Source organism: Cynocephalus volans, chromosome 5 (genome assembly GCF_027409185.1).
Source record: "Cynocephalus volans isolate mCynVol1 chromosome 5, mCynVol1.pri, whole genome shotgun sequence".
Taxonomy (NCBI): domain Eukaryota; kingdom Metazoa; phylum Chordata; class Mammalia; order Dermoptera; family Cynocephalidae; genus Cynocephalus; species Cynocephalus volans.
Window position 1 is genome coordinate 155,759,500 of NC_084464.1, and position 26,776 is coordinate 155,786,275.

A 26,776-nucleotide genomic window follows, 5' to 3' on the forward strand; every position below is an offset into this window, starting at 1 on the left:
AGGGCACATTCTTTCAGTTATGAATATAAATGTGTGTTTGAAACAAATTGGATCATCTCGACTCTACTTTGTATCCTGTGTTTTTTAGATATCTATTCAGTTCATTCAACAAAAATTATTTGAAGGCTTACTATGTGCAGACAGAATGCTGGGCACCTGGGGTTGCATCCGCAAATCAAGCAGACAGCTCCTCATCACACCGAGCTTTATTGCAAAGAGGGAGGCAGACAGTGGGCAAGGAGGTGCATACATACACCAAGCAGGGATGAGCCCTATGAGAAGAGTAAAGTCCAGGAGGGGGCCAGGAGTGCAGGGGGCGCTGGCTGTGCAAGGGCTGTGGTTTAACTTATCATGGGCAGAGAAGGCTCTACTGAGAAGTGGTATTTCAGCAGAGGCATGGAGGAGCTTTGTGGCCATATGGGGGAAGGGAGTTCTAGGCAGAGAGAACAACATAGGCAAAAGCCCAGAGGAGAGGCAGGCCTGGTGTGTTCCAACAATTGCAGGGGGCTGTGAGAAGAGAGCAGGGTGGGCCAGAGGGTGGAACACCCAGTGAGGTCATGGTGGTAACAGGACCAGGATGCTTGGTGGCCTCCCAGAGCACCTGGGCTTCACGGCAGCTCTCTTGCAGGTGGGCAGAGAATGGATTGCAGGGGCAGGAGCTGGAGAAGGGACAGGTGAGAAGCAGCAGCTTTGGCTGGCATCAGAGGGATGCTGTGTGGAAGGAGGACCTGGGAGCCAGGAAGCCACTCACAAGAGGCCGGCTCTAAGCATGAGGACGTTTCAGGAATGCTTTGAACAATCTATTTCACTCACATTTTCTTACATATGCACAATAGTGATATGTGATTTTAAAATTGGTGTCTAAATAAATCTAAAATAGTGCTTTCAATAAGTATAAATTAAAGATTCCAAGTGATTAGAGAATATTATCTTACTTGGCACATTTTCTTTTAGTGATAAAGCTTAAAGTTTGGGTACCTTAGATTTGATGAAATACAGAATTATGAACAGAGTTGAAGTCCTGCTGGAACTTTCCTGTATAGAGTCGCCAAAGAGAAGTAGAGTGGACACCCCTTCAAATAGAAGACAGGGCAGACGCAACCAAACCTTAGAATCCTGCTTAGGGCCCAAGCAAATCCCGAATCTGTATGTGAAGCCCCCCTTCCCAATACACACTACAGGCGTGTCCCCAGGTGGTGGGACCTGCCCACCCTGCCAATTCCTTATGGCTGAAAACAAGATGATGTTTACTATGGCCAATTAGTTCAGCAGCCATGCACAATCCGAAAATGACAAAACAATCATTTGGATCAAGGCTGTAATGGAAAATCTGGGATGTATGGTTGCCATGCCGAAGCAATCATGTTGGGTCATTAAAGAGCCAGTTTGGGGGCAGAAAAATGTTGGCTTTCCTTCCTGTGATTCACACACCACCCAGAAGTCTCTGGCTTCCTGGAATTTTAAATGTAACTCAAAATCACTTGGCAAAAATGTTGAAACACCACAGTTTTCACTAACAAGCCCTTGCATATTCTCAATAGTAGATGGATGAATTGGGCTGTTTACACACTGTGATTTAAAAGCTGTATTTTTAAGCTACAGATTCCCAGGTTCTGTGTCTATAAGTAGATCTCTCTGGGTGGTCTAGGAGGCCCCAGTTAAGACTAATGACACTGATTCTATCCGGTGCACTTGGAAGGTGTACAGCCCACCCGGTGGGAGAGAGCACCTCCCGCCCCTCCGCTCCTCCCAGCTCTCTGCTCCCCGAGCTGCAGGAGGCCTGACGCCCCTCTCCCCACTCAGGAGCTCTGCAGGCTTAGGGCAAGACCGTGCTGTGTTTAGAGGTGTCCCTGTGGAACTCTGCATCCCGTGGGGAGAAACCAGATTCCTCAGCAACTTTCTGCTCCTTGGTCAGGTGACCTTCACCTTGCTCCTTCCCTTAGTAAGCCTGGAAGCTACCAAGTTCTCATGTAAGAAAGCTAGACCGTGACTGGTGTAAAAATGAGGCTGTTGACCTTGGCCAAGACTGAACATCATGTTTGTAGTCTGTGAATGGGTGTGTGGAGTTTTCTTATCAACCATCTTGGCCAGAGCCCTTTCTTCCAGTTCTTTGTCCTATCTCCCCCCTTTACTTCCTGGACTCATCTGTTTAAATTCCCTCCTGCAGCACAAGTATTGAGTGAGTCATCATGCTGTGCATCTGGGATAGTCAGCGCGAGTAGTAGGAATGGGCTCTCCAAACACTGGGGGCTGCCACGGGTGTCTTGCAGGGGAATGTCACTCTCCGGAATTTTATAAAATCGTCTCTTTGTTTGTTTGCCATTCCAGAGTTGTTAGTGGGGATTATTATTTCTGAATCCACTTTTTTCTCTATCTGTCTCCTTCTAGTGGTAGATTTATTTCTAAGTATGTGATTAAGGAACAAATCACAAAATGAATGGTACTGATGTCCCTGCCTACCCATGAAAAATACATTTGTTTTACAGTGACTTTTGAGAAGGGAAAAAGATTGTTTTTACTACCACCATTACAACCTCCATTTCTCACAAAGCTACTCTGTTGTTATTTCAGATATGTGAGTCATTGGCTCACGTTATTTTATTTTATGATCATTTGCCTGAACTCTCTGCTATTGAAATGCATTGCAATCAAGAATCTGAAATTTAAAATAATAGGTTACCTTGTGATTTCTGGAACATATAAAGCCCCCGAGTTAGGGCGCAGCAACAGTGAAGCAAGGCCACTTCCACTACCTGTGTAATAATAACGCGTGCCCCGTGTCTCCAGAACAGTTATTCTCATGTTTATGCGTTCATATATACAGGACAGAAAAAAACATCAAACAGAGGCCGATTTTTGTAGTTAGGAGTTATGAGCTCCTATTAATGGGAAATTTTTTGTATAAGTATCCATTTGCAGACAAGAAACTAAAAAATGACTTGAATTATTTTGATATGGAAAAAGATTCCCTACTTCTTGTTCCAAAGGCCACTTGGTTTTAATGTCTCTGCTACATCTTTTATTATTGTTTTGTTTTGTTTAGTTTTTAAGTAAAATTAATCTCCCAAAGAATGTCCTGTGGAAAAACAGAGAGACCTAGCTACCCTGTAATGAAAACCAGGTTTCCTATCTGAAACGTTTAAGAAATTAATTTCGTTTCAGAGTTTTTGTCTAAGAAATCAACTTTATGTCACAGTCTAACCTGCAAGCCAGTCTCTAAACATGAATATAGAATTAATGACAGTGTTGGTTCTGGGATGTCAGCATCTGTTTGATGACAAAATAATTTATGTCTATCTTATCTACCTGTCTATATTTAATAACAAAACACACTGATTGCATGGTCTCTGATAATATAGCATCCAGAAAATAGTTCTACTTTTTATGTATAAACATCAAAGCACAAAAAAAAATTTCTAAAGATTTGAGAAGATTGCTATTAGAACTGAAAAAAACTCCTTATAATCTTTTGGCAATTCTACATTTTCTAATTATTATCTGGAATGACCTTTCCTTACCTCAAATGTACAAAGAGTTGAGAGTTTGTACGCAGGTATTTAGTCATATCCAGACTCAAGCAACTCACACTAATGTATAGGATGGAGGCAGAGCTCTGTAAAGGCTTCTCATCATTTTAGCATTTGTTTCGTCTGGTGCTAAATTAGCTCATTTCTTTTATGTTGTGAAAATGCATGCTTTCGGGTTCTTGTTTTCTTCCCCCTGTCACTTTGCAATTGAGCTTTACAAAGATTAAGACGCCTGTAGCCTGTTTCCTACCCTGCCCTTAGTTGCATGTGGGTCACAATTCTTGAGACAGAAATAGGACTCCGTTTGATGTTTATATCTTTGCAGCTGCATCATCATCTCGTATCAAATCCAGGCCCTCAGGGGATGGAGTCTTTCTCATCACAGATGGCACTCAGAATTGGAGATCCCATCCACAGTTGCTCAGAAATGTGGAGGAGCCATTTTCAAGTTGTCTGAGCTCAGGCTAAGAATCTGCCGTGCTGCTCGCAGCACTTTAGTTGTTAAGCCCTGCTGGTTGCTGTGGGTCGGCTGAGATGTCCCATTAGCCTCTCCTCCTTCCAGAGGTCTGCGTTCACGGTGGTGGGCAGGACTACAGATGCTCTCTGCTTTTTCTGAACAGCAGTTTGAAGGAGTCTCTGTAGCACTGATCTCATTGTTTATTTTGATTTCTGCTGCTTTTATTAAGAGGCTTGTTGAGGATTTCAGAGAAATAGCACTGTCCTTTGTCACACACAGGCCAGTAGACAGGCGGACTGTCACAGAGCACCTAGTACTGTACAAAGTTGTACCCACATAAGGTGCTTCATCTGTAGAACTTTACAGGTTCCAGTTAATGCTACAGAATGTGTATGTAATGCACACTCAGCTCAGTGAACTAAGGACTAGTCATGTCTTCTCTCAGCCAAGGAATCTTCATGGAAGGGGCAGAGTCTTCCCATCTGTTTGAAGGAACTTACAGGAACTAGCAGCTTAGAAGAACAGAGAAGTTCTAGACACAAGGCATGCTGTTGGTGTTGAGGGGACAACTGATTTGACTTTCCTCCTCCTCTTTTCTGTGTTCTGGTAAAATTCACTAAGTGGATTCCATTCATTCAGTTACTCAACAACTAACAAACATCTGCTGTGTGTGAGGCATTGTGCTGGGTGCAAAGAAGGACACAAAGAGGAATGGGACCCAGTCTCAGCCCCCAGGGCATGCAGTCCAGTGAGGTGCATGAGGCATGTTCACAAATTGCCACAAGTACCCCAGGAGAAGAGCACACAAAAATATTACAGGAGTTCAGAAAAAGAAGCAATCACATTGGTTTGGGGGGTGAGCCAAGCAACACAGTCTGCAAAGGCTTTGTAGGAAGTGATATTGAGCTGGAACTTGAAGGATGGGGAGCTTTACTATGCTCAGATGGGAGGTGGGTGTTCCAGATGCGCCAGCTGGCTGGGCAGGGGCTAGCGATCCAGAGGGTGGGTGTGGCCGCTGCTCAAATGTGTGCAAAGGGCGTGGAGCTAGCGGGTGAGCACAGATGGAAACTGAGCAGGATGGGAGTTAGAGGCCAGATAAGGAGCTCGAACTTCACTTGGCAGGAAATGGGGAGTTGTCGAAGGCTTTTGAGCAGAGACGCGGCTGTGTAGTTAGGACAGATTGAAGAAGGGGGACAGAGTGAGGAGATGGCTGTTCCAGCTGTTTCCAGGTGAGAGAAGAGAGAGGTTCCTGAGACGACGAGACTGAGAGGCAAAGCAAGTGGAAAGGTGGCTCTGGGGCTGGAGGAAGGGGGGCTCCGTTACTGAAGAAGAGAGGGGAAGGAAGCCAAGGTGCAGAGGTGCAGATGGGCAGTGCCCAGGTCCCCGCAGGGGCTTCTGCAGAACTCAGAGGTGCATTTCCAGAGAGTCCACTTTTAACTGAGCACTCCTGGTCACCTTGTAGCAGAACCATTCGAAGCTGCCTCCTTCCTGCTCACCCTGCTTGCTTCTCCAGCCACGAAGGGGCCGGAAGCTGCAGCTAGGAGCTGGGGAAGTGGAGGAGGTTTAACTTAATGTAGGGTTAGAAGTTTCTATTATTAACTGGGATTATCACGCTTTTGTTGACTTGAATGAGACTGTTTGCTACCGAAAGTGACTGAAGGATTTCCTGTTACTTTCCTAACATGATCAGAAACATTATGGGACCCACCTAAGTTTTCATGTAGGTGCAGGTTTAACAGGGAGACAGGAAAAGGTGTATTTTAGATTCATGCCGTGATTCCAACACATTTGACAACCACTTACACAGTTAGAGAACCCCTGGTGGGTAGTAAGCGTTCCCGTGTCACCTACACTTCCTCCCTTCCTCCTTCCCTGAGGACAGGTCCGAATGAATGAATGTATGCTCAAGTGCAAAGAACAATGTACCGTCTCTGCAATGAGAATGTGCCAGGGTCAGAAAACTTAAGTTAAAGATATTGGTGTCTAATTCTCGAATGTCAGACATTGGCAAGGGGAGAGGGCATCCTCATTAGGGAGGTGGGAGGACACGGGGCCTCCAGAGCCATCAGCATGGAGAAGTGGGGAAGCCATTAAAGATCACAGCACCACATGCAGTGCACTTGGGACAACAAGAAACAGTTTAGGGTATGGCACGCTCATTAACTCGTTACAAGGAGGCAACCTTTGCAACTTTGAGTAGGCAGACACTGAGGTCACCCAAGTTACATTTCAGACCCAAAAGGGGGGAAACAGACCAAAACCTGAGATCTACTAAGTATCCTTTATATGAGGGCTCCAACACTTCCAAAGTATCCATCCTGGGAAAAGCTAAATGGAGCTAAATAAATCAAAACTCTAAATACTGGAGGTGGAACACACCCTCCTGACTAGGTCTGCCCCGGTTCACATTGTCTAGCTGTGCCCCTGACATTGCTGGTTTAACAACTGTACCAATTTTATTCTTATCCACATTCATTAATAAAGAGAAAGAGGAAAAACATGAACCTGTTTTATTCTCTGCCATCATTTAAATCATGTTGAATTGTGAATTTAAATTTTTCTGGAAACTTTTCTTTTCTTTTTTTTTTTTTTCTTTTTTCTGTCTATTTCGTGACCGGTACTCAGCCAGTGAGTGCACCGGCCATCCCTATATAGGATCCGAACCCGCGGTGGGAGCGTCGCTGCGCCCCCAGCGCCGCACTCTCCCGAGTGCGCCACGGGCTCGGCCCTCTGGAAACTTTTCTTATAAACAATCTATCTTTTCCCAAAAAGTTCCCCCAGAATACATTCTTTGAGACTAAAATATACATATATATTTTTAGGGAGTATATATAAGTTAAAATCTATTATTTAGTTCCAGGGTTAATTTTATGTCTTCAATATGGATTGTGTTTATTTCCTTTTTTTCATTTCACTTTTTATTTGGAAATAATTTCAAACTTACAGAAAAGTTGCAAAAATAAGAATAGTACAAAGAATATACATATATCCTTTACCCAGATTCACCTATTGTTAATACTGTATTCCATCTGCTCTATCTAGACCATATTTTTTTTCTGAACTATGTGAGAGTCAGCTACATATGTCACAGCACTTTATTCCTGAGTACTTCGGTGTATATATGAATAGGGATCTCCGACACAATTGCAGTACACATGATCAACGTCGGTAGATTTAACGGGATTCACTACTTTGATCTCATTTAACATGGCTCGTGTTTGTTGCTGATTGTGGTACACTAGCACATTTTCAAGGCCTGATACAATGTAAGGTTGCTTTTTATATGACAATAAGAGTAGCAAAGATAATGTCATGTTTTATGACACATGCTTTTTAATGATCTTCTGGAGTTTGAGTTCCTTGATTTAAGTTAACCCTAGGTTGGTGTCTCGGTCAGAGGTTTAAGCAACAGACTTGCAGCAATTGCATTTTATACCAGCTCTTCACCAAATGCACCCCATTTATCATAACCGATGCACCCTGAAAAGGTATCTGTGGCTACAGCCTCTGTACAGCACCGAAGTGGAGCCCAAGACCAACGTTTTGGATCCTGAGTTCGATGCAGTATGAAAGGAGATTTCGGTTGTCATCTTTATTTTGAATCTCTAAAGAGGGAATGGTCATTTCCTTACAAGACATTTACTCTCGACATGTCTCAAGTTGAAACGTAAATTCTGTGCCCAACCCCAGGGCACAGAGGAGAGAGGCACCCTGGAGAGGCGCCATCTTTTCAAATCTCCTCGTTTCTCGTCAGCACTAGTAGATCTCTACACAGGAAAATATAAACTAAGTGCTATTTGCCAGATTATGGTGTCCCTAGTTTCTTAAATGTTTAACTGGAAGCTTTTTAGTACTTAAAATCATAAAATCAAATTTTTTAGAAAATCTGGAAGCCCATTAAAGGGTATTAATTATGTCAGTATTTGCTTGAAAACACCCAAGGAAAAGCAATGATTCCCTTTTACACTCAGCAATATCAATTGGATTAAAAAGTTATTTCCAGGCTGGCTTAGTTGGTTAGAGCATGGTCCTGATAACACCAAGGTCCAGGGTTCAATTCCTGTACCAGCCAGCTGCAAAAAAAAAAAAGTTATTTCTATAATGTAAGTGCAAGTCTTCACGGAGGGGCTCTCTGGTTGAACTTTCATATTTCTTTGGTCCACAGCAGGCTCTCTGTGTCTTCTTCCTCTCCTTGTCAAATGTGCTTTCCTGTGAGAATCTCTGAGGGTGTTCCAAAGCTCTAAGCGTCTGGGAGCTTGGGCGAGGTCACACTGATAAGGGAATGTCAACTAACAGTTTTTATGGTTTCCCATGAGTCCTGTGAAGAGACAGCACAGCCCGCAATCCAGATAAATGTGACATTACATACTTTTTAGCTGTAGTTTTGTTTTGTTCTGTTTCTGCAGAGGAGCTGATATGGGAGAGGTGAAAGAGATGTTGGGAATGTCATAGATTTTTGTCTCTCTAAATCAGGTGGTTCTCCTGGAGACCACACGTCACACAGCTGGCAGGAAATCCCACCGCATCACATCTGGGGCTGCTCCCCTACCCTCCTGCCGTTGTAGGAAAGTCTCTGGGTGTCGGCAGAGCAGAGAATTCAGAAAGGCCTTTAGTGCTCAGTTCACAGTGATTGCTCCAGACAGTCGTGTCTAAGTCTGGAGGCCTCTCGAAGGTCGAGGCCCTGACATTCCTGTCGCTGGTCTCATGCCCTGTGGCCCTTGAGGCCTGTACTCTTGCCAACCACATTCCCATCAGAGACCTGCACAGCAGTGAGGTGCTGGTCCCCAGGACTGCCAGGACCAAACCCCCTGCCCACCTCCTAGCCTTGAGCAGAGCTTCCCAACCCTTTTTCCTCTAGCTCCTCCTCTGTTTCATCTTGAGCATCTGGAAGAGCATCTTCTGATCAGTTGGATGACCCACCAGCACTCTCCACCTCAGCTGCTGTGATTCTGTGATCCCACAGAGTGTTCCTCAATGCCCGTGATGTTATTTAATGTGGTGACGATAGACTGACCATGGTCACTGCAGAGCCCATCCTCCACTTAGCCAGTCTTCGAGCTCATTCTGCTCTCGCTGTCACTGTGGGGTCAAAGAGCCATGACTGCAAGCCAGGGTCTGATGCTAAAAACTGCCCTAGCTCCTGGACACCCGGATCTGGGGCTGAATGACGGCCATTGGCTCCCAGGCTGCCTGGCGAAGACTGTCTGTCCCAAGGGCACCTCTCTCTGACTCATCTCAATCCCTGCCACATGTCAGCTTGTCAGACTGATGGCAGAGAAGAGGTTTTCACAGAATTAAGAGTTGGGCCACGTTCGCCAATGGATAGCTTAAATGCGTTCTGGAAAAGCATGAGATTATTATATTCCAGCTGCTGAAATCCCTTTAATCCTCTTCAGAAACTGGCCTGCCAGTTCATTTTCATAGCTCATTAACCCCTTTTAGATAGATTACCTCCAAAATGTTGAAACACAGTTTCTTGCCTTTGAAAGTGGGTATGCAGTCCTCAGCGTCTTGTGCTGGCTGAAGGTCCCTGTGTTGTCTGACCCAGGCAGGAAAGGCCAGGTCTGATGAAGATCGGTCTAAATTGGTGTCTCCTTCTATTATGCAATTCAGGGGAAGGGTGAAGGGACCCTACAGATTCATGAGCTGTGTCTACAGTGCAAAGGACACGTGTATATTTATACAAACTCTGTGCATCCCAGATTGATTGTACGAGCAGTATCATTTTCATGTTCCTGCCAGCATCTTTCCTGTGGGAGCAGAGGCTATGGTGGCTGGGGAGGGAGGGTTAAATTGCCCACAGGAGAGAACCACAGACCTCCCCAAATGCAAATTCTCAGCATTGATTAATTTTTAATGGAAATCAATCTTGCTCCTCCAAAGAAGCTTTTGGCTTCGTAGAAGAAATAGACTGCTTACTGTTGGTTCCTAACATGTATCTCCTTTCTCTTTCCCCCTCCCCTCCTGCCTTCCCAACCTGTTGGCAGCTGCCCGTATCTAGCAGTGAAAATCACCCCTGCTATCCCCGTGGTTGGTGGCATCCTGTTCTTCTTTGTGATGGGGACCCTGCTCCGCACCAGCTTCAGCGACCCCGGAGTCCTCCCACGAGCCACACCTGATGAAGCTGCTGACCTGGAAAGGCAAATAGGTAACACTGGAGGGCTGCCCTCATCCTGTGGTCACTTCCCACCATGCCCATGGTGTGGAAGGACGGCAGGAGGTGCAGGGCACTGGCCAACCACCAGAGTAACCCGCGAAGGAAGGAGCTGTAAGTCTTCGTCTGCTTGGTGGGCAGGATGACCTGCATAGCAGGTGGGGTAGAAGGTGGTCAAGGTAAAGCTGGAGGGGCCGGCACGCCATGCCAGCAAGGCACCGCCAGTGAGTGTTTCCGGATGTTTCTTGGAAACCCAATGACCCAGTTCTGCTGTGATAAGGCGCCTCCGTTGTGAAGGGTCTGCAGTGGCTGGCTGCTGCTCTGCTGCTCCCTGTCACCGTCATCGCAGCTTAACTAGTTTCCATAAAGCCAGGCGAGGTTACATCTTAGGCGGCTGTCTTATTCGTTCAGCCTACTTTCTTTTATTTAGGCATACCAAAAATATATATTTGTGGTATATATTGAGATTAATAGTTTCATTTTTCCTTACATAATGAAACCCTAGGCTACAAAGTTAATCCATTTTGAACAAACTTTTAAAGTCTTCCCATTAATTAAAAAGAGACCTTTTTCTTGCTCTTAAAGGTTCTCAAAAGCTTGCATTTGTGAATGTGTAGCTTTGCTGGGGTGTGCTGGTGAATCTGGCAGGAATGGCACGGGGGCTGTGATGACTCAGCATGAACATGGAGTTTAGTCCTGAGACAGATCTTGGCAGAGATGTTTCTGTCCCAGTATCCCTCCTACTCCATGGGCTTCCCTTTGCAGCCTCCACTAGAGCTGGAGAGAGCCCCCTTGTCTATGGTGTGAGCAAGTGCAGGTGTGGATGTTGCTAGACAGTGTCGACTCTGGTCTTACCATTCCCCAAGTGCTAGAGCACAGCCGTGTCCTTTTCTCGGCATCTGCCTTCATCTGTCGTCCCTGTCACCTGGGAGGGGTGCAGTCAGGAGTCAACAGTGGGAGTGCATGGTGGCATCACTACACCGCAGCCTTCTTGTGTCCTGAGGTAGGGGGAAAGGGCAGGAAGAAGCAGCAGTGGGGAGACGGTCTCTTTCTTAGCCATCACATCATGGAATTCCAAGATGGGGCATGCTAATCCATAATTTAAATAGAGACTTACATTGCACAGCACTTTCAGCATTTTTAAAGCCCATCCATGGCTATCACTGCATTTTACACATCCAGGCAACCTTGTGAGGAAGACTGTTATTACACTCATTTTAAAATAAAGAAATTAAGCTCCAAAGAGGGGCTTAAATGGGGGAAGGTGAGAGAGCTGGAGCGTAGAACCTAGTCTCCAGGTCTCTGGCCTTGGTCTTTCCATCTTCTCATGCTGTTGGGGAGAGGGAGGGAGTCAGGCCCAGTTTCCTTCAAGGAATAGAACTGTGGAGTCTCTGCCCACAACACATCAGTACATAGCTTGAAAACCCTCTACTCAGTGCAAGAGCCCAGCCCCCATACAGTTGATACAGTTTCCTGCTGTGATCCCCACCTCTAGTTAGTGCAAGGAACATCTGCAGAGTCAGCGTGGTTGGGAATAGGTTATCTGCCTTTCCTCCTAAGTGCACGATAAACAGTGCCATTAGAATTCTCTATTATAAACGCAGGTTCTAAGATGCAGTCTCCTTTCATCCTTATTTCTATTAAGGAAGTTGAGAGAGGGGAATTCACATATTTCTGTTGTTAAAGTTGATGACCTCAGAGCAGTATTTTTCAACTGAAATATGTTTTAAAACCAGCTGTGCCCCCGGGCCCCCAAAGGCATCACTTCTGTGAGAGAACCGGATTAGAGAAAGGATGAAACAAAAACCTTATTTCCTGTAAAGGAGAGAAGAGGGGCTTAGAGGCAGGATTCTGGCATGGCAGACATGAGTAGCTTGGCAAATTCCTCCAAGAAAGACAAAGGTAAAGCTGGACAGAATTGTCAGAAACAACCATTTCATGGTTCTAGAATTCGGCCAAATTGAGGAATAGTTGTTCATTCCTCAAGGACGTCTGTGGCCTTCTTGCCTGGGGCCTCTCCCATCTCCAGCCTGAATTCCCAACGTGAGGAGGTTCCACCAGGACAGGGCAAGGCTTGAAAACCTCCCTTGAAAACCTCAGAAAGGGAAGGCTGGCCCGATTGGAGTGGAGCATAGAAAAAAGGACAATAACCAAGCTTCCATCTTCAGAAACCATTAAAAGAAGGGCAAACCAAACTCAAAGCGAGCAGGATCAAGGAAATAATAAAGTTTAGAAAGGAAATCAATGAAAAGAACACAAGAAAATAATAGAAAAAATCAATGTAACCAAAAGTTAGTTCTTTGAAAAGATCAACAAAATTGACAAACCTTTAGCTACGCTGAGGAGAGAGACAGAGACAGAGAGATTATCAAAATCAGGAGGAGACATTTTTTTCAAAGAAGTATATGAATGACAGCACATGTAAAGATGCTCAACATCCTTAGTCATTAGGGAAATGCAAATCAAAGCCACTATGAGGTGACACTTCACACCCCCTAGGGTGGCTATAATCAAAGAGACTGACCATGACAAATGTTGGTGAGGAAGGGGAGAAGTTGGAACCCTCATCCGTTACTGGTGGGAATGTGAAATGGTGCACCCACTTCGGGAAACCCTTTATAGAATTTTCCAATAAGTTACACATAGCTCCATATAACCCAGCAATTTTACTCTTAGGTATATATTCGAGGGATATGAAAACATATGTCCTCAGGAAGAGTTGTACACGAATCTTCACAGCAGCTTTATACCTAGGAGACCAAAGCAGGAAACAACCCCCAGTGTCCGAGAATGAATTGATGTGGTACGTCCGCACAGTGGAATGCTATTACAAAACAAGCAAGGAGCAAAGCATTGATCCTTCCACAACATGGGTGAAACTTTAAGACAGTAAGCTAAGTGAAAGAAGCCAGATGCAGAAGACTACATATTGTGTGATTCCATTTATAAAAACTTTCCAGTAAAGACAGATCTTTAGAGACAGAAAGTAGGTTAGTGACTTCCTGGGGCTGGGGGCGGGGGGTGGGCGTAGGGGTGCAGGTTGGCTGCACATGACATGATGTAGCTTGTTGGGGTGATGGAAATGGTCTAAATTAGATCATGGTGATGGGTGCACAATGCAAAAAATTCCCTAAAAGTCACTAGGTTAAACACTTACCATGGCTGACTATTATGGTATGTAAGTTATACCTCAATAAAGATGTAAAAAAAAAAAAAAAAAAAAAAGGAGGAGGGGAACTGGGAGAGGAGAAGGAGAGGGTAGAAAAAGCAGAAGGAGAGGGATTAGGAGTCACTCAGATGTGGCTGTCCCTTCTCTAGTTGTGTGACATTAGACATTAGCGGTACACTTTTCTTTTTTTTTTTTTTTTTTTTTTTTTTTTTTTAGCAATTAAATAGGATTTTTACTTTTTTTTTTTTTAAATGAAATGAGAGTATTCAGTGTTGGAGTGTACGCATATAGCCATTCTCATTTGAGCTCAAAATGTAAGTTGCCAAAAAGTCTTTTTAAAAGCAATTCAGCAGAAAATAGCAAGACACTTGAAAAATAACATAACAATAAAAATTGGTTTGTTGCAAATTTCTTTTTTTTTTTTTTTTTTTTTTAATTTTATTTTGTCGATATACATTGTAGCTGATTAATGCTCCCCATCACCAAAACCTCCCTCCCTTCTCCCTCCCCCCCCTCCCCCCCAAACAATGTCCTTTCTGTTTGTTTGTTGTATCAACTTCAAATAATTGTGGTTGTTATATCTTCTTCCTCCCCGCCCCCCGGTTTGTGTGTGTATGTGTGTATGTGTGTGTGTGAATTTATGTATTAATTTTTAGCTCCCTAAACCTCATTCCTCCATGTTCTTATCTGTAAAATGGGAGCAATGCCACATATCTTGCGAGTTTCTTGTAAGGATTAGAGATTACAGGGAAAGTGCCTGGCACATTGTAGATGCTGAGTAAATGGTAGGGGTTTTTTTGTTTTTGTTTTTGTTTCTTAATTCTCCTCTTCTCCTACCCAGTTCTCTCTTTACCTTCTGCAAACATAGGTTCTCATAGAAGGCTACCTGAAGTGTGATAGGAGTAAATGGCAGAGCTGGCACAATGTCCTCTGGGACCATTGCTTGCCCATCCAGATGAGCCTCTCAGGGTGGATGAAGTGGTGCAGGTACACGCAGGCAGGTGATCATTTTTGTCACTGGTCTCATTCTTCATGAGGGGTCCCCCTGTATACTTACTTGGCTTTGGAAAATAAGATTACGTTTCAGTGAAAACATATTTATTTTCTGCTATCTGGCTAAAGAAGGAAAAATGGAAAATTAGATCTGGAAACTTTTTATCATTAGAGTAATTAATTCTAATTATCCATTGTATATCTCTTACTTACAGAAGCCCAAAAAAGCCACTTGGAATCAGCTATCTGAGTAATTTAGTGCAGATTTGCCAAGGATTTAAACAGCTTCCTCCTTTCTTCACACTTCTAGGGAGGGTTTCAGAGCCTGGTACAGTCTTGAAATGCCTCGCACTTCTTTCTTCTGGAAGAACGTTCCCAATAACTCAATCTACAGCTAAAAAGACATCAAAGAATAGCAGCAGGAATCCAGGAGGGACTTGCCGGGGTCCCTGGAACCTGCTTGGAAACTTCACAGCTTCAGAAACTCAATCTTGTCAGTTCACCCAAGGACGATCAGATACTAAGCAACTGACTTGGGGTAGAAAGAAATGACAAGATACTGTATTAGAAATCACAGGATCAAAGCATTTGAGTTCAATGAGGGATAGACCTTTCCAGAATCGAACTAGAGAAAGAGGTGGGCCCGCCTGTCTGCTTCACGTTCCACGTGCATCACCCCTTGCCACCCTCGCGACAGTCCTGAGGATGCCAGACCAGAGCTTGTCCTACACGGCGAGCGAGTGACCCACTGAAATGTGAACCCATCTGGCTCAAAGCAAAGCTAGTTATTTAGGAAACTCTCCCCCAAGTCACAGTAACCCAGATGCCAAATAAGTGATCAAACGGTGGCTTAGTGAGGCTGGAGTCAGCAAAGGGAGCTGGGTGGTCTTTAAGATTCCCCTGCGCTGCGGCGGCATCTCCACTCTGCTCCTCTCACTGACCGGGTGGAACACAAGCTCCCCGAGACCCGCAGACCCGCGTGCCCTGCTCTGCCTCCCTCTGTCTCTGTCCCTCCCCCGTCCTCCCTCCCTTTCTCCCCAGTCCTCCCCCACCTTTGGTCAAACTCTCATCATCCAACAATTTTTCTTGTAGTACACAGAACCCATCACCACTTCTAAGAGTAAAGTTTATCTTTTGTTGTTTCCTAAGTTAAGCCTTGAAACGAATATCCTCTAGATGTGATTGTTAGGCACATAGTATGACAGCATCCTGATCCTGGGACCCTGACAGTGTGGCTCTATGCCATCCTAGGAGAGCATCTCCTGGAAGATTTCCATGACCACAGGGGATTTTGACCCACCAATCTGGCTTGCTGGAGACTTTTTCCCCAAAGACATATTAATTCTGTGTTTAAGAGCAGAAACATTTTAATTGGAATTTTTTAAGTGCTGATGGATTTTTGTTGAAGAAAATACTTTCTGAAGAAAACACTTTTTAAGCCAATTTAAGACCTTCATCAATTTTCTCTATTGCACATTTAAACTATTGCCAATTCTTTCCCGTTTCCATTTTTATTTTACTAAAAGTATTTTTGTTGGAGTAATTTCTTCTCTGCATAAAATTTACAACTCGGATTTTTTTTATTGATCAGGTTTTTTATATTATGAAAATGGCCATTATGAATTTTCTTGTAGAACTATTATTTCTACTAAGACAAATTTTCTTGGTGACTTAATTCTTTACCATATGAAATTTTTTTGTTTGTTTGTTTTGTTTTTTTTTTTAAAGACATTCTTAGTTTCATTTTGTGATGCTTATTTCTGTTGGTAATATTCACCATTAAATTGCTTTAAAAATTGATGGTTTCATTTATTTTTTGCCTAATGAGTAGTCGACCGGCTGTGATTAGTCTGTGATTTGATCTTCTGTACACTTTACAGTCACTATGTGTACTGTTCACTATTTATCCATAACTGTGGAATACACACTCCCCACAAAAGAAATTGGCAGGATCAAAATGGCAGTCATCACCGGTAGCTAATTTGATCATATTTTGGCGGTTTTCTTTTCAGAAAGTGACATTTTTCTGACCATTTCTCCCATGCGTATTTGCATCTACCTAGTCACCTCCAGAATTGCCATGATTTATCCTTTGTATAATTTTTATTTGCAGTGATCATCTGAGCATCTCATGAACATTCTGTGAGGCCCCCAGGTCTGTTTGGAATCGGACAGCCCGTGCCTGTGTGAGAGCCCTTTCTGCCTCTCCCAGCCTCTCTCCCCTGCTGCTTTCTGCCCTGTCCTTGCAGAGTTATTATGGTACCACCTCATTAGCTTTTGGATTTCCTTGTCCATGCACCAGCTGAAGCATTTACCTGTGCCCATGAAATACAATATTCCCTGTGCTCTCCCTGTGTCTCTGTGTAATTGGTTTATCGGGCCATGATGAACAGGCAGATGATATTAATAGCTATTTGTCATTAAGCATTTCTCTTGTGCAGACATCACACGCCCTCTCCACGTATCATCTCATTTAATACTCACTGATGTTTAGACACTTTTAATATCCCTATTTTATTTATGAGGAAGCCAGCGCTCAGAAAGGAAAGTGATCTGCCAAAGGTCACTTTGGCTAGGGCTGGGAGTCCATGTGGGCCCATCTGATATCACACCCTGCACTCCTAACGACTACACAATCCTGCCTAACACCCGGTCGCCGTGGGGAGCCAGGCCCCGAGTGGGAGATTTCTTGGCTCACTGGAGCAGGTAGCTCTCATGGATTGTGTGCTCTCTCCCGCAGACTGGCAGCAGCGTCCTGGCCTCCACCTTTCCTTCCCTGTTGGCTGACTCTCCCCATCACACCCACAGGCTCAGAAGTAGAAAGCTGTGTCCAGCACCTTGGCTAGAGGGCCTGGCTCTAAAATCCAGGGGATTTTATCCTGGGCCCCAGTGGGTGGAGAAGGAAGAACTGCAGGGACTTTCCAGACATCCCAATTCCCCTCTTGGAGCTTCCTGAAGATATAGGGGCCCTTTGTCCAGTGGGAATCTTGCTGATGTCTAAATGTTCTGTGATGTTTGTGAAGGAGATAAGGCAAGGCGGGGGCGGGAGCAGGGGAGTCCCACCGTGTCTGAAATACCTTCTGCAAGACACAGAGACTTTTGAAGAAAGTGGCATCTTAGGATAAATTAAAAAGTAGATTCCTTATTTAGGAGAAAATGCTAGAATCACCTAGTGTTCATTGATGCCAGGGAAGCGTAGGCAGCGAGTCTCCCACACAGATGCAGGTTGGCAGCTCAGAACGTCAAAACTTCTGATTGTCTCTTTAAAAAAGAAATCCCAGCCTGGGAAAGCTGGAAACCAGATGTCAAAATTATGGTATTTGGGGGAAATGCCACAAGATTTTGAAGGGTTCCTTCTGAGGAAAGGAAGGGGCTGAAGGTTTTGTTTTTCCGCAGGATTTGGAAGGATGGCTGGTTTTCAACCAGGATATTCATGGAAACCTGTATTATTATTATTTCTTCTTCCTATAGAAATCCAAACCTGTAGGAATGTAGCATGTGTTGGAATTGAAGTCAGTTTCTGATGCCTTTTAAGGTTAGGAAATTGACTGTGTAATGACTGGAGTGCAGACTTATAATGATAGCTACAGAAAGCCATCTTGTAGATGCCATCTGCGGAATACCCTCTGCAGAGTGGCCTTCTCAATCCTGCAGACAGCCTTTGAGGTGGCAAGTGGCCTTTTCCTCCTTCTTATAGGAAGAGAAATTGAGAAAAGGGGGGCTTTTTAACCTGATGAGATCACACTTTGGTGCCATACTGAACTGAACTCAGAAATCTCAATGCCTGAGTCCACCCAGGTGCTTTTGTGACCAAAGTATTTCCCATCTTGAATGTCTCTTTTAATATAGTTCAAGGTTTGACTTACATGTATGAAGGCACTTCCAGAAGTTCATGGAAAGATTCATATTATCTTTTAATTCCGTTTCTCCATGAACTTTTTGAAGTACTCAGGTAGGTACATTTGTACAGATTTTAAATCTTTTCTATAGAATTGATGTTACTTCATTTTGGATAAGGGGAAGTCTCTCTCTCCTACCACACCAATGTCACATTCTTTAGAGTCTGTGTTAAATCAGCACAATGCCAGCATAGAGCAATGCTGACATGTTTTGCTAGAAAAAAGAAATGTACCCTAATTACAATCAGTTCTTATATACAAGGCAGAGAAAGAGGGAAGGGTGATGGGAAAAGCAGGGTTAGGAAAAGGTCACCTTGAGAGAGAGGGAAGACAGAGGCTGCAGGAGGAGTGGCATGAAAAGGACGGAAAAATTGGGACTACACAGTTCAAGAATATAGGCAAAGGAAGCAGCAAGTGTCTTAATGGAAATCCGAGGCGCACCCTTACCCAGCCAGGGGCATTCAGAAACCTGGTAGTACACAGGTCCATCCACCTCCTACAACAGCTTTCTGTACCTTCCTCCAGGGACTGGTTCCCTGCAGTGCTCCGAGTCATTGAACATCCAGCTTAGAGGGATCTCAGCAATCCTGGGAATCATCCTGGACAACTCGCTTAGCTTACGGATGGGTAAACGAGGCCCAGAGAGAGACAAGTAAAAATCCATGCACGCTCACACAGAGCTAATCAGTGACAGACGTGGGACACTGGCGCTAGGGTCTGGCTCCAAGTCCACGGACTGTATACCTCTCTGACTTTTTTGCTTCTGAAACTGAATCTCTAAATCCTTGATATGCACCTGGGAGCGTACTAGAAATGCAGAATCTCAGGCCCAACCCACCTACCAAGTCAAAATCTGCATTTTAACCAGATTGCAGGTGTGTCTTGTAAAAACTGAGAGCACAGCCCTCCAGCCTTCCCACCTCCCACCTGGCAACCTTCCTCTACCACATAGTCAGCAGCTGCTTTCTCTCCACTTAAATTCTCAGGACTGTCATCTTTTCAGGGATTTGGCCAACTGTAAATTCACTTGCATTGAGCAGTCAGTCTAATAACCTCCCTTTCTGCAGTACCTGTAGATAAGAAACATCTTATTCTTTATTATTACTTATTAAAAATAGACATATTAATCAATACCTTCTCTTTAGATAGTGCTTTACAGATTTCAAAGTTCATGTACGTTTTTATTATCAGTAAAGTGTATGGTTATAAGCACAGGATCTGTAGCTAAATTGAGCCCAAATCCCAGCACTTCCACGTACCACGCGACTTTGAGAAGTGTGTTGACTTCTCTAGGCCTTAGTTTCAGTGTCTGTAAAACAGACCCACTGAGTACAAAGATCCATTCCAGCGTTAATATTCTATGATTCTAGAAATAAATACTTTTCTCTCTTTTGCTTGACGTAAAAATCCGGGAACCTAAATTCTTCAGAAGGTTATTTAGCCTGTTCAACTGCTTAAACAGAAAGAATGACACATTCTGTTAATTTTAGAATGCAAAGCTATATGCACGCCCATGTAAATTCAACAAGTAAACTGTAGATACTGCAGAATAAGTAAGATATTTAAATGACTCACTGCAATATTGCTGTCATTAGTAGCTTAACTGATGTGTTTGGGAGGATAAAGCAAGATGATGGAACAATAGCTCTTTTGAGTGAGCAAATGAGTCAGTCGGTCAATAAGGTTGGGGGAAGCAAAGATAAGGCACTTCATCCAGGAATCAGCTGGGCGGCATGGTGGGCGGAACTGGCTTTGGAACAGTGACCTGGCTACCATGGCAAGTGCACTGGGTGAGAGGGGGAGGGGAGGAGGCACTGGCTTTTCAGGAGAAGAGTCCCCTCGGAGGAGGTTAGTCAGGAGACTGGGCAAGCTTTTTGTGCTCAGGAAGTGGGAGGCGTTTGTAGAGGAGCACAACAGGCAGCTCAGGAGTAAAAGGACAGAGGAAATGGACCAGGAAGGAGGCGTGGTAGGACACGGCTGCTCAGGAGAGGCTGAGCAGGTGCAGCCCTGGGGCAAGGCAATGCGGGACTGAAAGCACGGGAGCTGATTCCTGCACAGGGCTGCAGAGGTGCTGGCCTCGCTGTGGTTCTCTCAGGGAGAGCTTGTTTTTCAGCTGACCCTGGAGCCATTCCACCTGCTGCCTCATAATAAACTTCTGCATGCTTCTGTGGCTGGAGTTGAGGCTAGCAATCTGATTTAACCAAGAGCCGCTTACCAAACAACACATGCATAGCGTCCCCAGTCATCCCTACCCTGTCACTGTTAAAGAAAAAATTATGCATGACATTTGTTAAAATGCAAAGGTAGACTTTATTCAGGAAGACCATGACAGGTTATAGGGACTGGTGCAATAGGGTTTTGCAGTAGCAAAGGGACACTGGACTCAACTCCAAATACAATAAGGAAGAGTGGGAATCTACAGCCAAGGAACAGATGGGGTCAGTGGAAGGAAAATTGCTAAAGGGAAACATCAGGGGTGAGGGTGATTCTGGCTAAACTAACCTATCAGGATTCTAGCGGATGGCAGGCCAGGGCGATCAGATATTCCCTGGGGGATGGTGGATGAGGAACACAATCAGATATCAAGGGTGATCCAATATCGAGGGTGGGGGGGTTCTAGGTAACCTGACTTAGCAGGGGTCTTGCTAAAATTGGACAATGCAGAGATGAACATGGAAGCCCTGAAGTCAGGGCCTGTTGCTTTGTGTGGCTTTGCCCCCCACGGATTTGTCACCCCACTTCCCCTGGGTGATGGAGATGCAAAGGATTACTCAAAGCCCATCTTTTCCGGCAGTGAGAGGCCCCGAAGTGGTTAATCTCCCTGGGAATGCTCAAGCGAGAGCCAACCCTTCCATTTTGGAAATTAATGTTGAATTGGGGTTCTCTTCCTGCATTTATTTTCCAGACCAGGAAGTTACAGGAAGAGAACAAAGGAGGGGTTATAGTTTAACAGTATAGGCTGGTAACTTTCAGTGAAACAAGCCAGATGACATTCCAGTAGACAATTAAGTGGTCCTACCAACAACAGTTTGATCTTAGCGAACATTCCTTCTTAACAGCAATTTCTCAGTATCTTTACATAACAATCAGTAACTAGTGTGTCTTTGAGCCAGCAACCTGCTGTGTCACAATCCTTATCTTGCAACAGAGACTTAGAGCCTGAGGGAAATTTCCAGTCCTTGCAAGGTCAATATTTGAAACTGCAAGGCTTTGGAAAACCAGGCCCTGTGAAGTACATATGCTTTATAGTATATTCCACAAGGGCCTAGTCAAGAAGAGCGTTTACAGGGCCCTGAGTGGAGTTTGGTCAGGGAGAGAATCTCTGTCATCGTAGATGCCTTTTGTCATTTTTGTGCTTGCATATTCTGTGAACATGACACGTTATCTCATTTTGGGGACCCACACACAGATCTGTGATATCACTGAAACCCCATCACAATCATCACCCGCTGCAACTGTTATGATCAATCCAGGTCACCATTTGCTTCCCGAGTGGCCTTACCCCCTCCTCCTTCAGAATGGCATGCTGTACAGTAGGGCTGACAGCCACTTGTGGGACGGGCTCTCTCTCCCTTCCCTGCTATGCCCTGGAAAGCATAAGTCTAAGTGATGGGAGACAGATGAACCATTTCTTTTGTGTTTCTGGTAGATAAATTCTGAGGTTAAGAATCGTTGCCTGTGATCATGAGTACATTCACATCTGCTGAGTGGTCATGCATTTGATGTGGGGGCACCAGTTCCCTCTCATGCATTTGATGAGGGGGCACCACTTGATGTGGGGGCATCACTTGTGGCCAGCACTCAGAGGCTAGAGGTAAGGGAGAGGACGGAGAAGCATAGGCAGTGGGACCAGGGAGGATAGTGGGGTCGCCTGTGAGGGCTCTTCCTGCACTGTGCGGTGTGGAGAAAATTCCTCACAATTTTCATTTGTCCAAATTTACCTTCTGTGCCTCCTGTAGGAAAAATTAGGTTGACACAAGTGGACAGAAGTGAAGCCCATTAATTCGGAAACTGCAGATTAACACTTTCTAGGAGAAAACAGAAGTCCAAGAGGATGAATACCTTGTCACGTACCACCACAAATTAGAATGTGCACTTCAAAAAATGTCTTTATTTTTATTTTTAAGGATGGAAACTTGAAATCCAAGTGGCCTTGAGTGAGTGAATGGATTTTAGCCTGAATGGCAGGCTAAAATCTCATGTGGTCCTCATGAAACTAAAATGTAACACACGTGGAGCTATACTCAGCAGCATGTCCACTAGAAATATACAGCAAGCCACATGTGTAATTGTAGTGGTGACATTTAAAAAGTAAAAAAAAGGAACAGGTGGAATTCATGTCAATGACATATTTTATTCAACCTAGTATATCCAAATTATTATCATTTCAGTGTGTATTCAATATAAAAAAGTATAATGTAATTTTTTTTTGTACTGAGTCTTTGCAGTCAGGTGTGTATTTCACACTTATGACACATTTCAATTTGGACTAGCCACATTTCAAGTGCTCACTAGAACATGCACATGTGACTAGTGGCTACTGTATTGGACAGCATAGACTTAGAGCACAAAGAATTGGACCTAAATTGTTATTGGAATCTCTTGGATTTATCCATCTTGTTTACTTTGTTTTGGATCATTTGAAAGACAAACTGGAGAAAGTGATTTTTAACTTCATAACTTTTTTTATTTTTGAAGGAGTGCTTCATTTATTTAGTCACTCATTCAATATATATTTATTGAGAGCTTACTGGGTACTGGGCAGTGTGATAATGGCAAATTATACTTTTAACAAGCTTCTTTTTTTTTGGTTTCTATTAATTCTATTAATTCTATTAATTAATGTAATTGTGAAGTTATAATCAATAGAATCATCTGAGATATCTCAGCAGACTCATTATTACTGTTAATTAATATGGTCAAATTCCATGCTGTTTGATTAGACCAGTGGTTCTGAAATTTGAGCGTGCATTAGAATCACCTGAGGCCTGTTAAGCCCTAGATTGCTGGCCCACCCTCAGAGTTTCTGATTCAGTAGGCCTGGGTGGGACCTGAGGATCTGCATTTCTAACAAGTTCCCAGGTGATGCTCATACCGCTAGTCTGGAGGCCACAGTCTGGATTAGAGATCCAGTTTCTCCTTTAAGATCCTTTACCTTTTATGTAGTCCACAGAGCTGAAGGCAGAGTCGAACATCTCTGGAGAGCTGAACAACCGCAAGATTCATACGTCTCAGAGGGATCCATTAGGGAGTGAGCAGATCACCTTCCTGTGGTCCATTTTCTAAGATACAGATGTACTGATATGAATGGAAAATTCCTTGAGAAACTTATTTAAGAACAATACCCAGGGACTGAATGACCTGACGTGGACTCATGTAAAGGAAGCCTCCCGTGTTTGTCCTTTGGGGACCAGCATCACAGATTATGGCCTTGCTAACACCTCTCTGGATAGATCTTTAGGTTAAATATTCCAGACTGGGTAGCTGTCATGTAATACTTGCCATGGATTTCCAGAGCTTACTTGGGCTGGAGTGAGAAGGTGCTGAGATGAGCATCCCAGAGTTATCAAGCTTTTGTGTACCACATACTAGCAGGAAAACATCTAAAACTTTACTTCTGATGGCTTAAGAGGAGAAGTTTTGCCTTTCATCTCCAACAAAGGGATTGCTGACACCTTATAGCTGGCTGCAGCAGTCTGTGCCAGCCAACATGGGCCCTGCCCTCCTGGTGTGTGTTTTGTGAAGAGCTGCACCAAGGCCAAAAATCCTAGCAGGAGGACATGTGCCGCATATACGACTTTATGAGATTGAGACCTTAGGCACTCACTCAGGTACAATGGATCCATTTGGGAGAGAGAGTTTGGTCATCCCAGCTGTCATGAGGCCAGAACTTTCTAACTGGATCCTGACAACACTCAGTGTCCTGCAGTTGTTTAGAATTTTGAAAGCACCCAGAAAAGATTTGTATGCCTTTGAACTGGCCCAGGCCCACTCTGAATGGCCTCCAATCCCTCACTAGTTTGTTTTTTAGTTGTGTCATTTTATCAAGGTTCAGTCCCATCTTACTGAACTTGGAATGTCATATGAGCATTGTCAAATAGGAACACAGGTACTCTCTCCATGAGACCTTTCATCTAATTATAAGAAATTCCATCTTAAAGTTGTGCCGATTTCCTTAATAGGTTGGAATTCTAGGATTTTCTAGCCAGCGAGTGATGCGTGGGCATTTGGGACATGGCTGCTCCTCTGCTCACCACTGTGATGCTGGCCACCACTTTTCAGAGAGAGATTTATTAGGAATATGTAAAGCTAGGGCTCACAGACCCCTCGAGTCCATTGCTCAGACTGGGTCACAAACCCTCCACATGCAGGTCTACAAGCTAGGTAATAGGAAAAAGGTCCTGGGAGCCAGGGGTAAAAAATTAATAGACTTTACTCAGAGCTAGGACCAGCTGTCCTAGGGGCTTCTCTGAGAATTCTGAGAAGCACCGTGAATCAGAGTTGTTAGTCCTTTATACTCAAGTCCATAACCCAGGACACCTGGGTACCCATACGCAATTACATTAAGTAGTAACAAGGAACACATGAGGATATTTACAGCAAATGCTTAGCAAGATTCTGAACATCTGGAGGGCCCTGACCATTTTCCCAACAGAATAACGCAAGACTGGCAACTCCTTGGGTGGAGCCATTAAGGGCCTAGTCACTTGCACTCTATATAAACCCCCATCCAAGTTCTGGGCACTCGCACAACACCTGCACATTAACACTGCCACCACAGGTGTACACAGGAGCAATGGTCCTTTCTTCCCTCTATTCAGACATCATTTTTTCAGGAGAGACCTTTGAAAGACCATGTGACCATGGCCAGGGGCACTTTTTCAGGGCCCCTGATCATTTCCACCTGTGCCTTAAACAACTCAACACCACTTTTAGATCATTTGGATGTGTCTTTCTCAGCACCGCTTCCATCCTAGAAAAAAGACATGTTTTCCCTTAGGTGCAAATGACAAGGTTTTGCTATCATGTACCACACTGATGCTTTTTGCGAATGCCAACAAAAAGGCCAGGTTCTTAGAAAAGAACACAGAAATGAAACTGGTCACCAGCAGTTTGCCTGCATATTTGTGGCTGGACGTTCACAGGAGGTGGTCCAACCACTGCCGCTCCCAGTCCCCTCTTTGCAGCAGCACTGCTTGTCCTGTATCTGGACAAACTTCTGGTTGGGGACTACAAAGAGACATTCACATTTTTCTCTCAACAAACACAGAATGTTTCAAAATTTATGTGGCTATTTTTTATCTTGTGATGACATATCCCAGACATTTAATGAAAAATGTTCCTGGCTGACCATTTTAGTTAGAAAATGAATCATTATCAGTTAATCAGTCTATTTTAAGCATGGCACTGTCTTAGGTACTATGGAGGAATCCAAAGAAATCTAGCGGGGGGACTAGCACAGACTGTGAAACCACTGATGTCTTTTCTTAAAACAGGGACATCCATGAGGAGGATGGTCTCAATGCGGGTTTGCACCCTCTGCATGACTGCAGGTGACACTGCTGCGGGGCCAGACCTGGGCACTGCAGGATGTTTAGCAGCATCCCTGCCCTCTTCCCCGGCGTTGTGAAGTAAAGTTATCTCCTGATATTGCCAGATGTCTCCATGGGGGCAAAATCACTCCAACTGGAGAACCACTGCTGTGATGTAAGCCGAGTGGGGAGGGCCGAAGGGGCCCCAAGCCTAGCAGTCGCGAGCAGTTGTCAGAGAAACAAATCTGAGCCAGATTTCAGAAGGCATGAAGGCCGTGAAGGCCGTGAATTGCTGGAGGAGAAGTACACGGAGGGGGGCTGGCAGGGACTGGGAGAAGGGAGGTGTCACTTCAGAAACTAGTGACTGAAAAGGGAATTACAGGGACCCAGACTAGGTTCCGTTGGCTGGCATGGGTAGTGAACATGGAGCAAGGGCAGCAGTGAATGAGTGTGGTTAGTGCTGTGGCCAGGTAATAGCTGCTGAAGCCAGATTTCAACAGGCAAGAAAGCAGAATCAGGAAAGAAAGAGAATGAAGTACATACCCAGCACCTACTGTATGCCAGGCACTGCTTTAATATATTACGTATGTTAATTGAATCCTCTCAATAACCATGTGAGGCAGGTGCTGTTATTATTCCCATTTTAAAGCTGGAGAAACTGAGGCATGGAAAGGACAAGTAGCTTCCAAAAGTAAATGACAGAGCCACAATTTAAACCCCCGCCTGGCTGCTGAGCCCAGGCTCTTACCCACTGTGCCTGGTCAGAGGTTGGTCAAGGCAGTGCTGGGGTGATGGAGTTCTCATCACCAGAATCCAGGTGGCCAAGCAAGTTTCTAAAGGAGTAAAAAAGTCAACCCTAATTCACAACAAAGGAAGGAATTTGTACACAGAGTCAGATTTCACGGGAATGCTAGAGACAAAGAGTTCAAGCAGCTCCCTCAGTTCTGAAGGCCCAAAGCCTTCAATATGGAACTTTTCACTGAAGCTGAGGTAGAGGCTGGGAGCAGGAGGGACAGGGCAGGCCGGGGCTTGGGGGAGAGGAGGA

General features: G+C 44.4%; 1 protein-coding gene across 2 annotated transcripts in view; it reads left to right on the forward strand.

Annotated features, from left to right (window-relative positions):
* ZDHHC14 (zinc finger DHHC-type palmitoyltransferase 14) overlaps positions 1-26,776 on the forward strand; it is a 277,367-nt gene that overhangs the window by 151,647 nt on the left and 98,944 nt on the right. For both annotated transcript variants that reach the window (XM_063097900.1, XM_063097902.1), the window contains exon 2: positions 9,972-10,132. In XM_063097900.1, the coding sequence (XP_062953970.1) occupies positions 9,972-10,132 (161 nt within the window). The remainder of the gene's footprint in view (positions 1-9,971; positions 10,133-26,776) is intronic.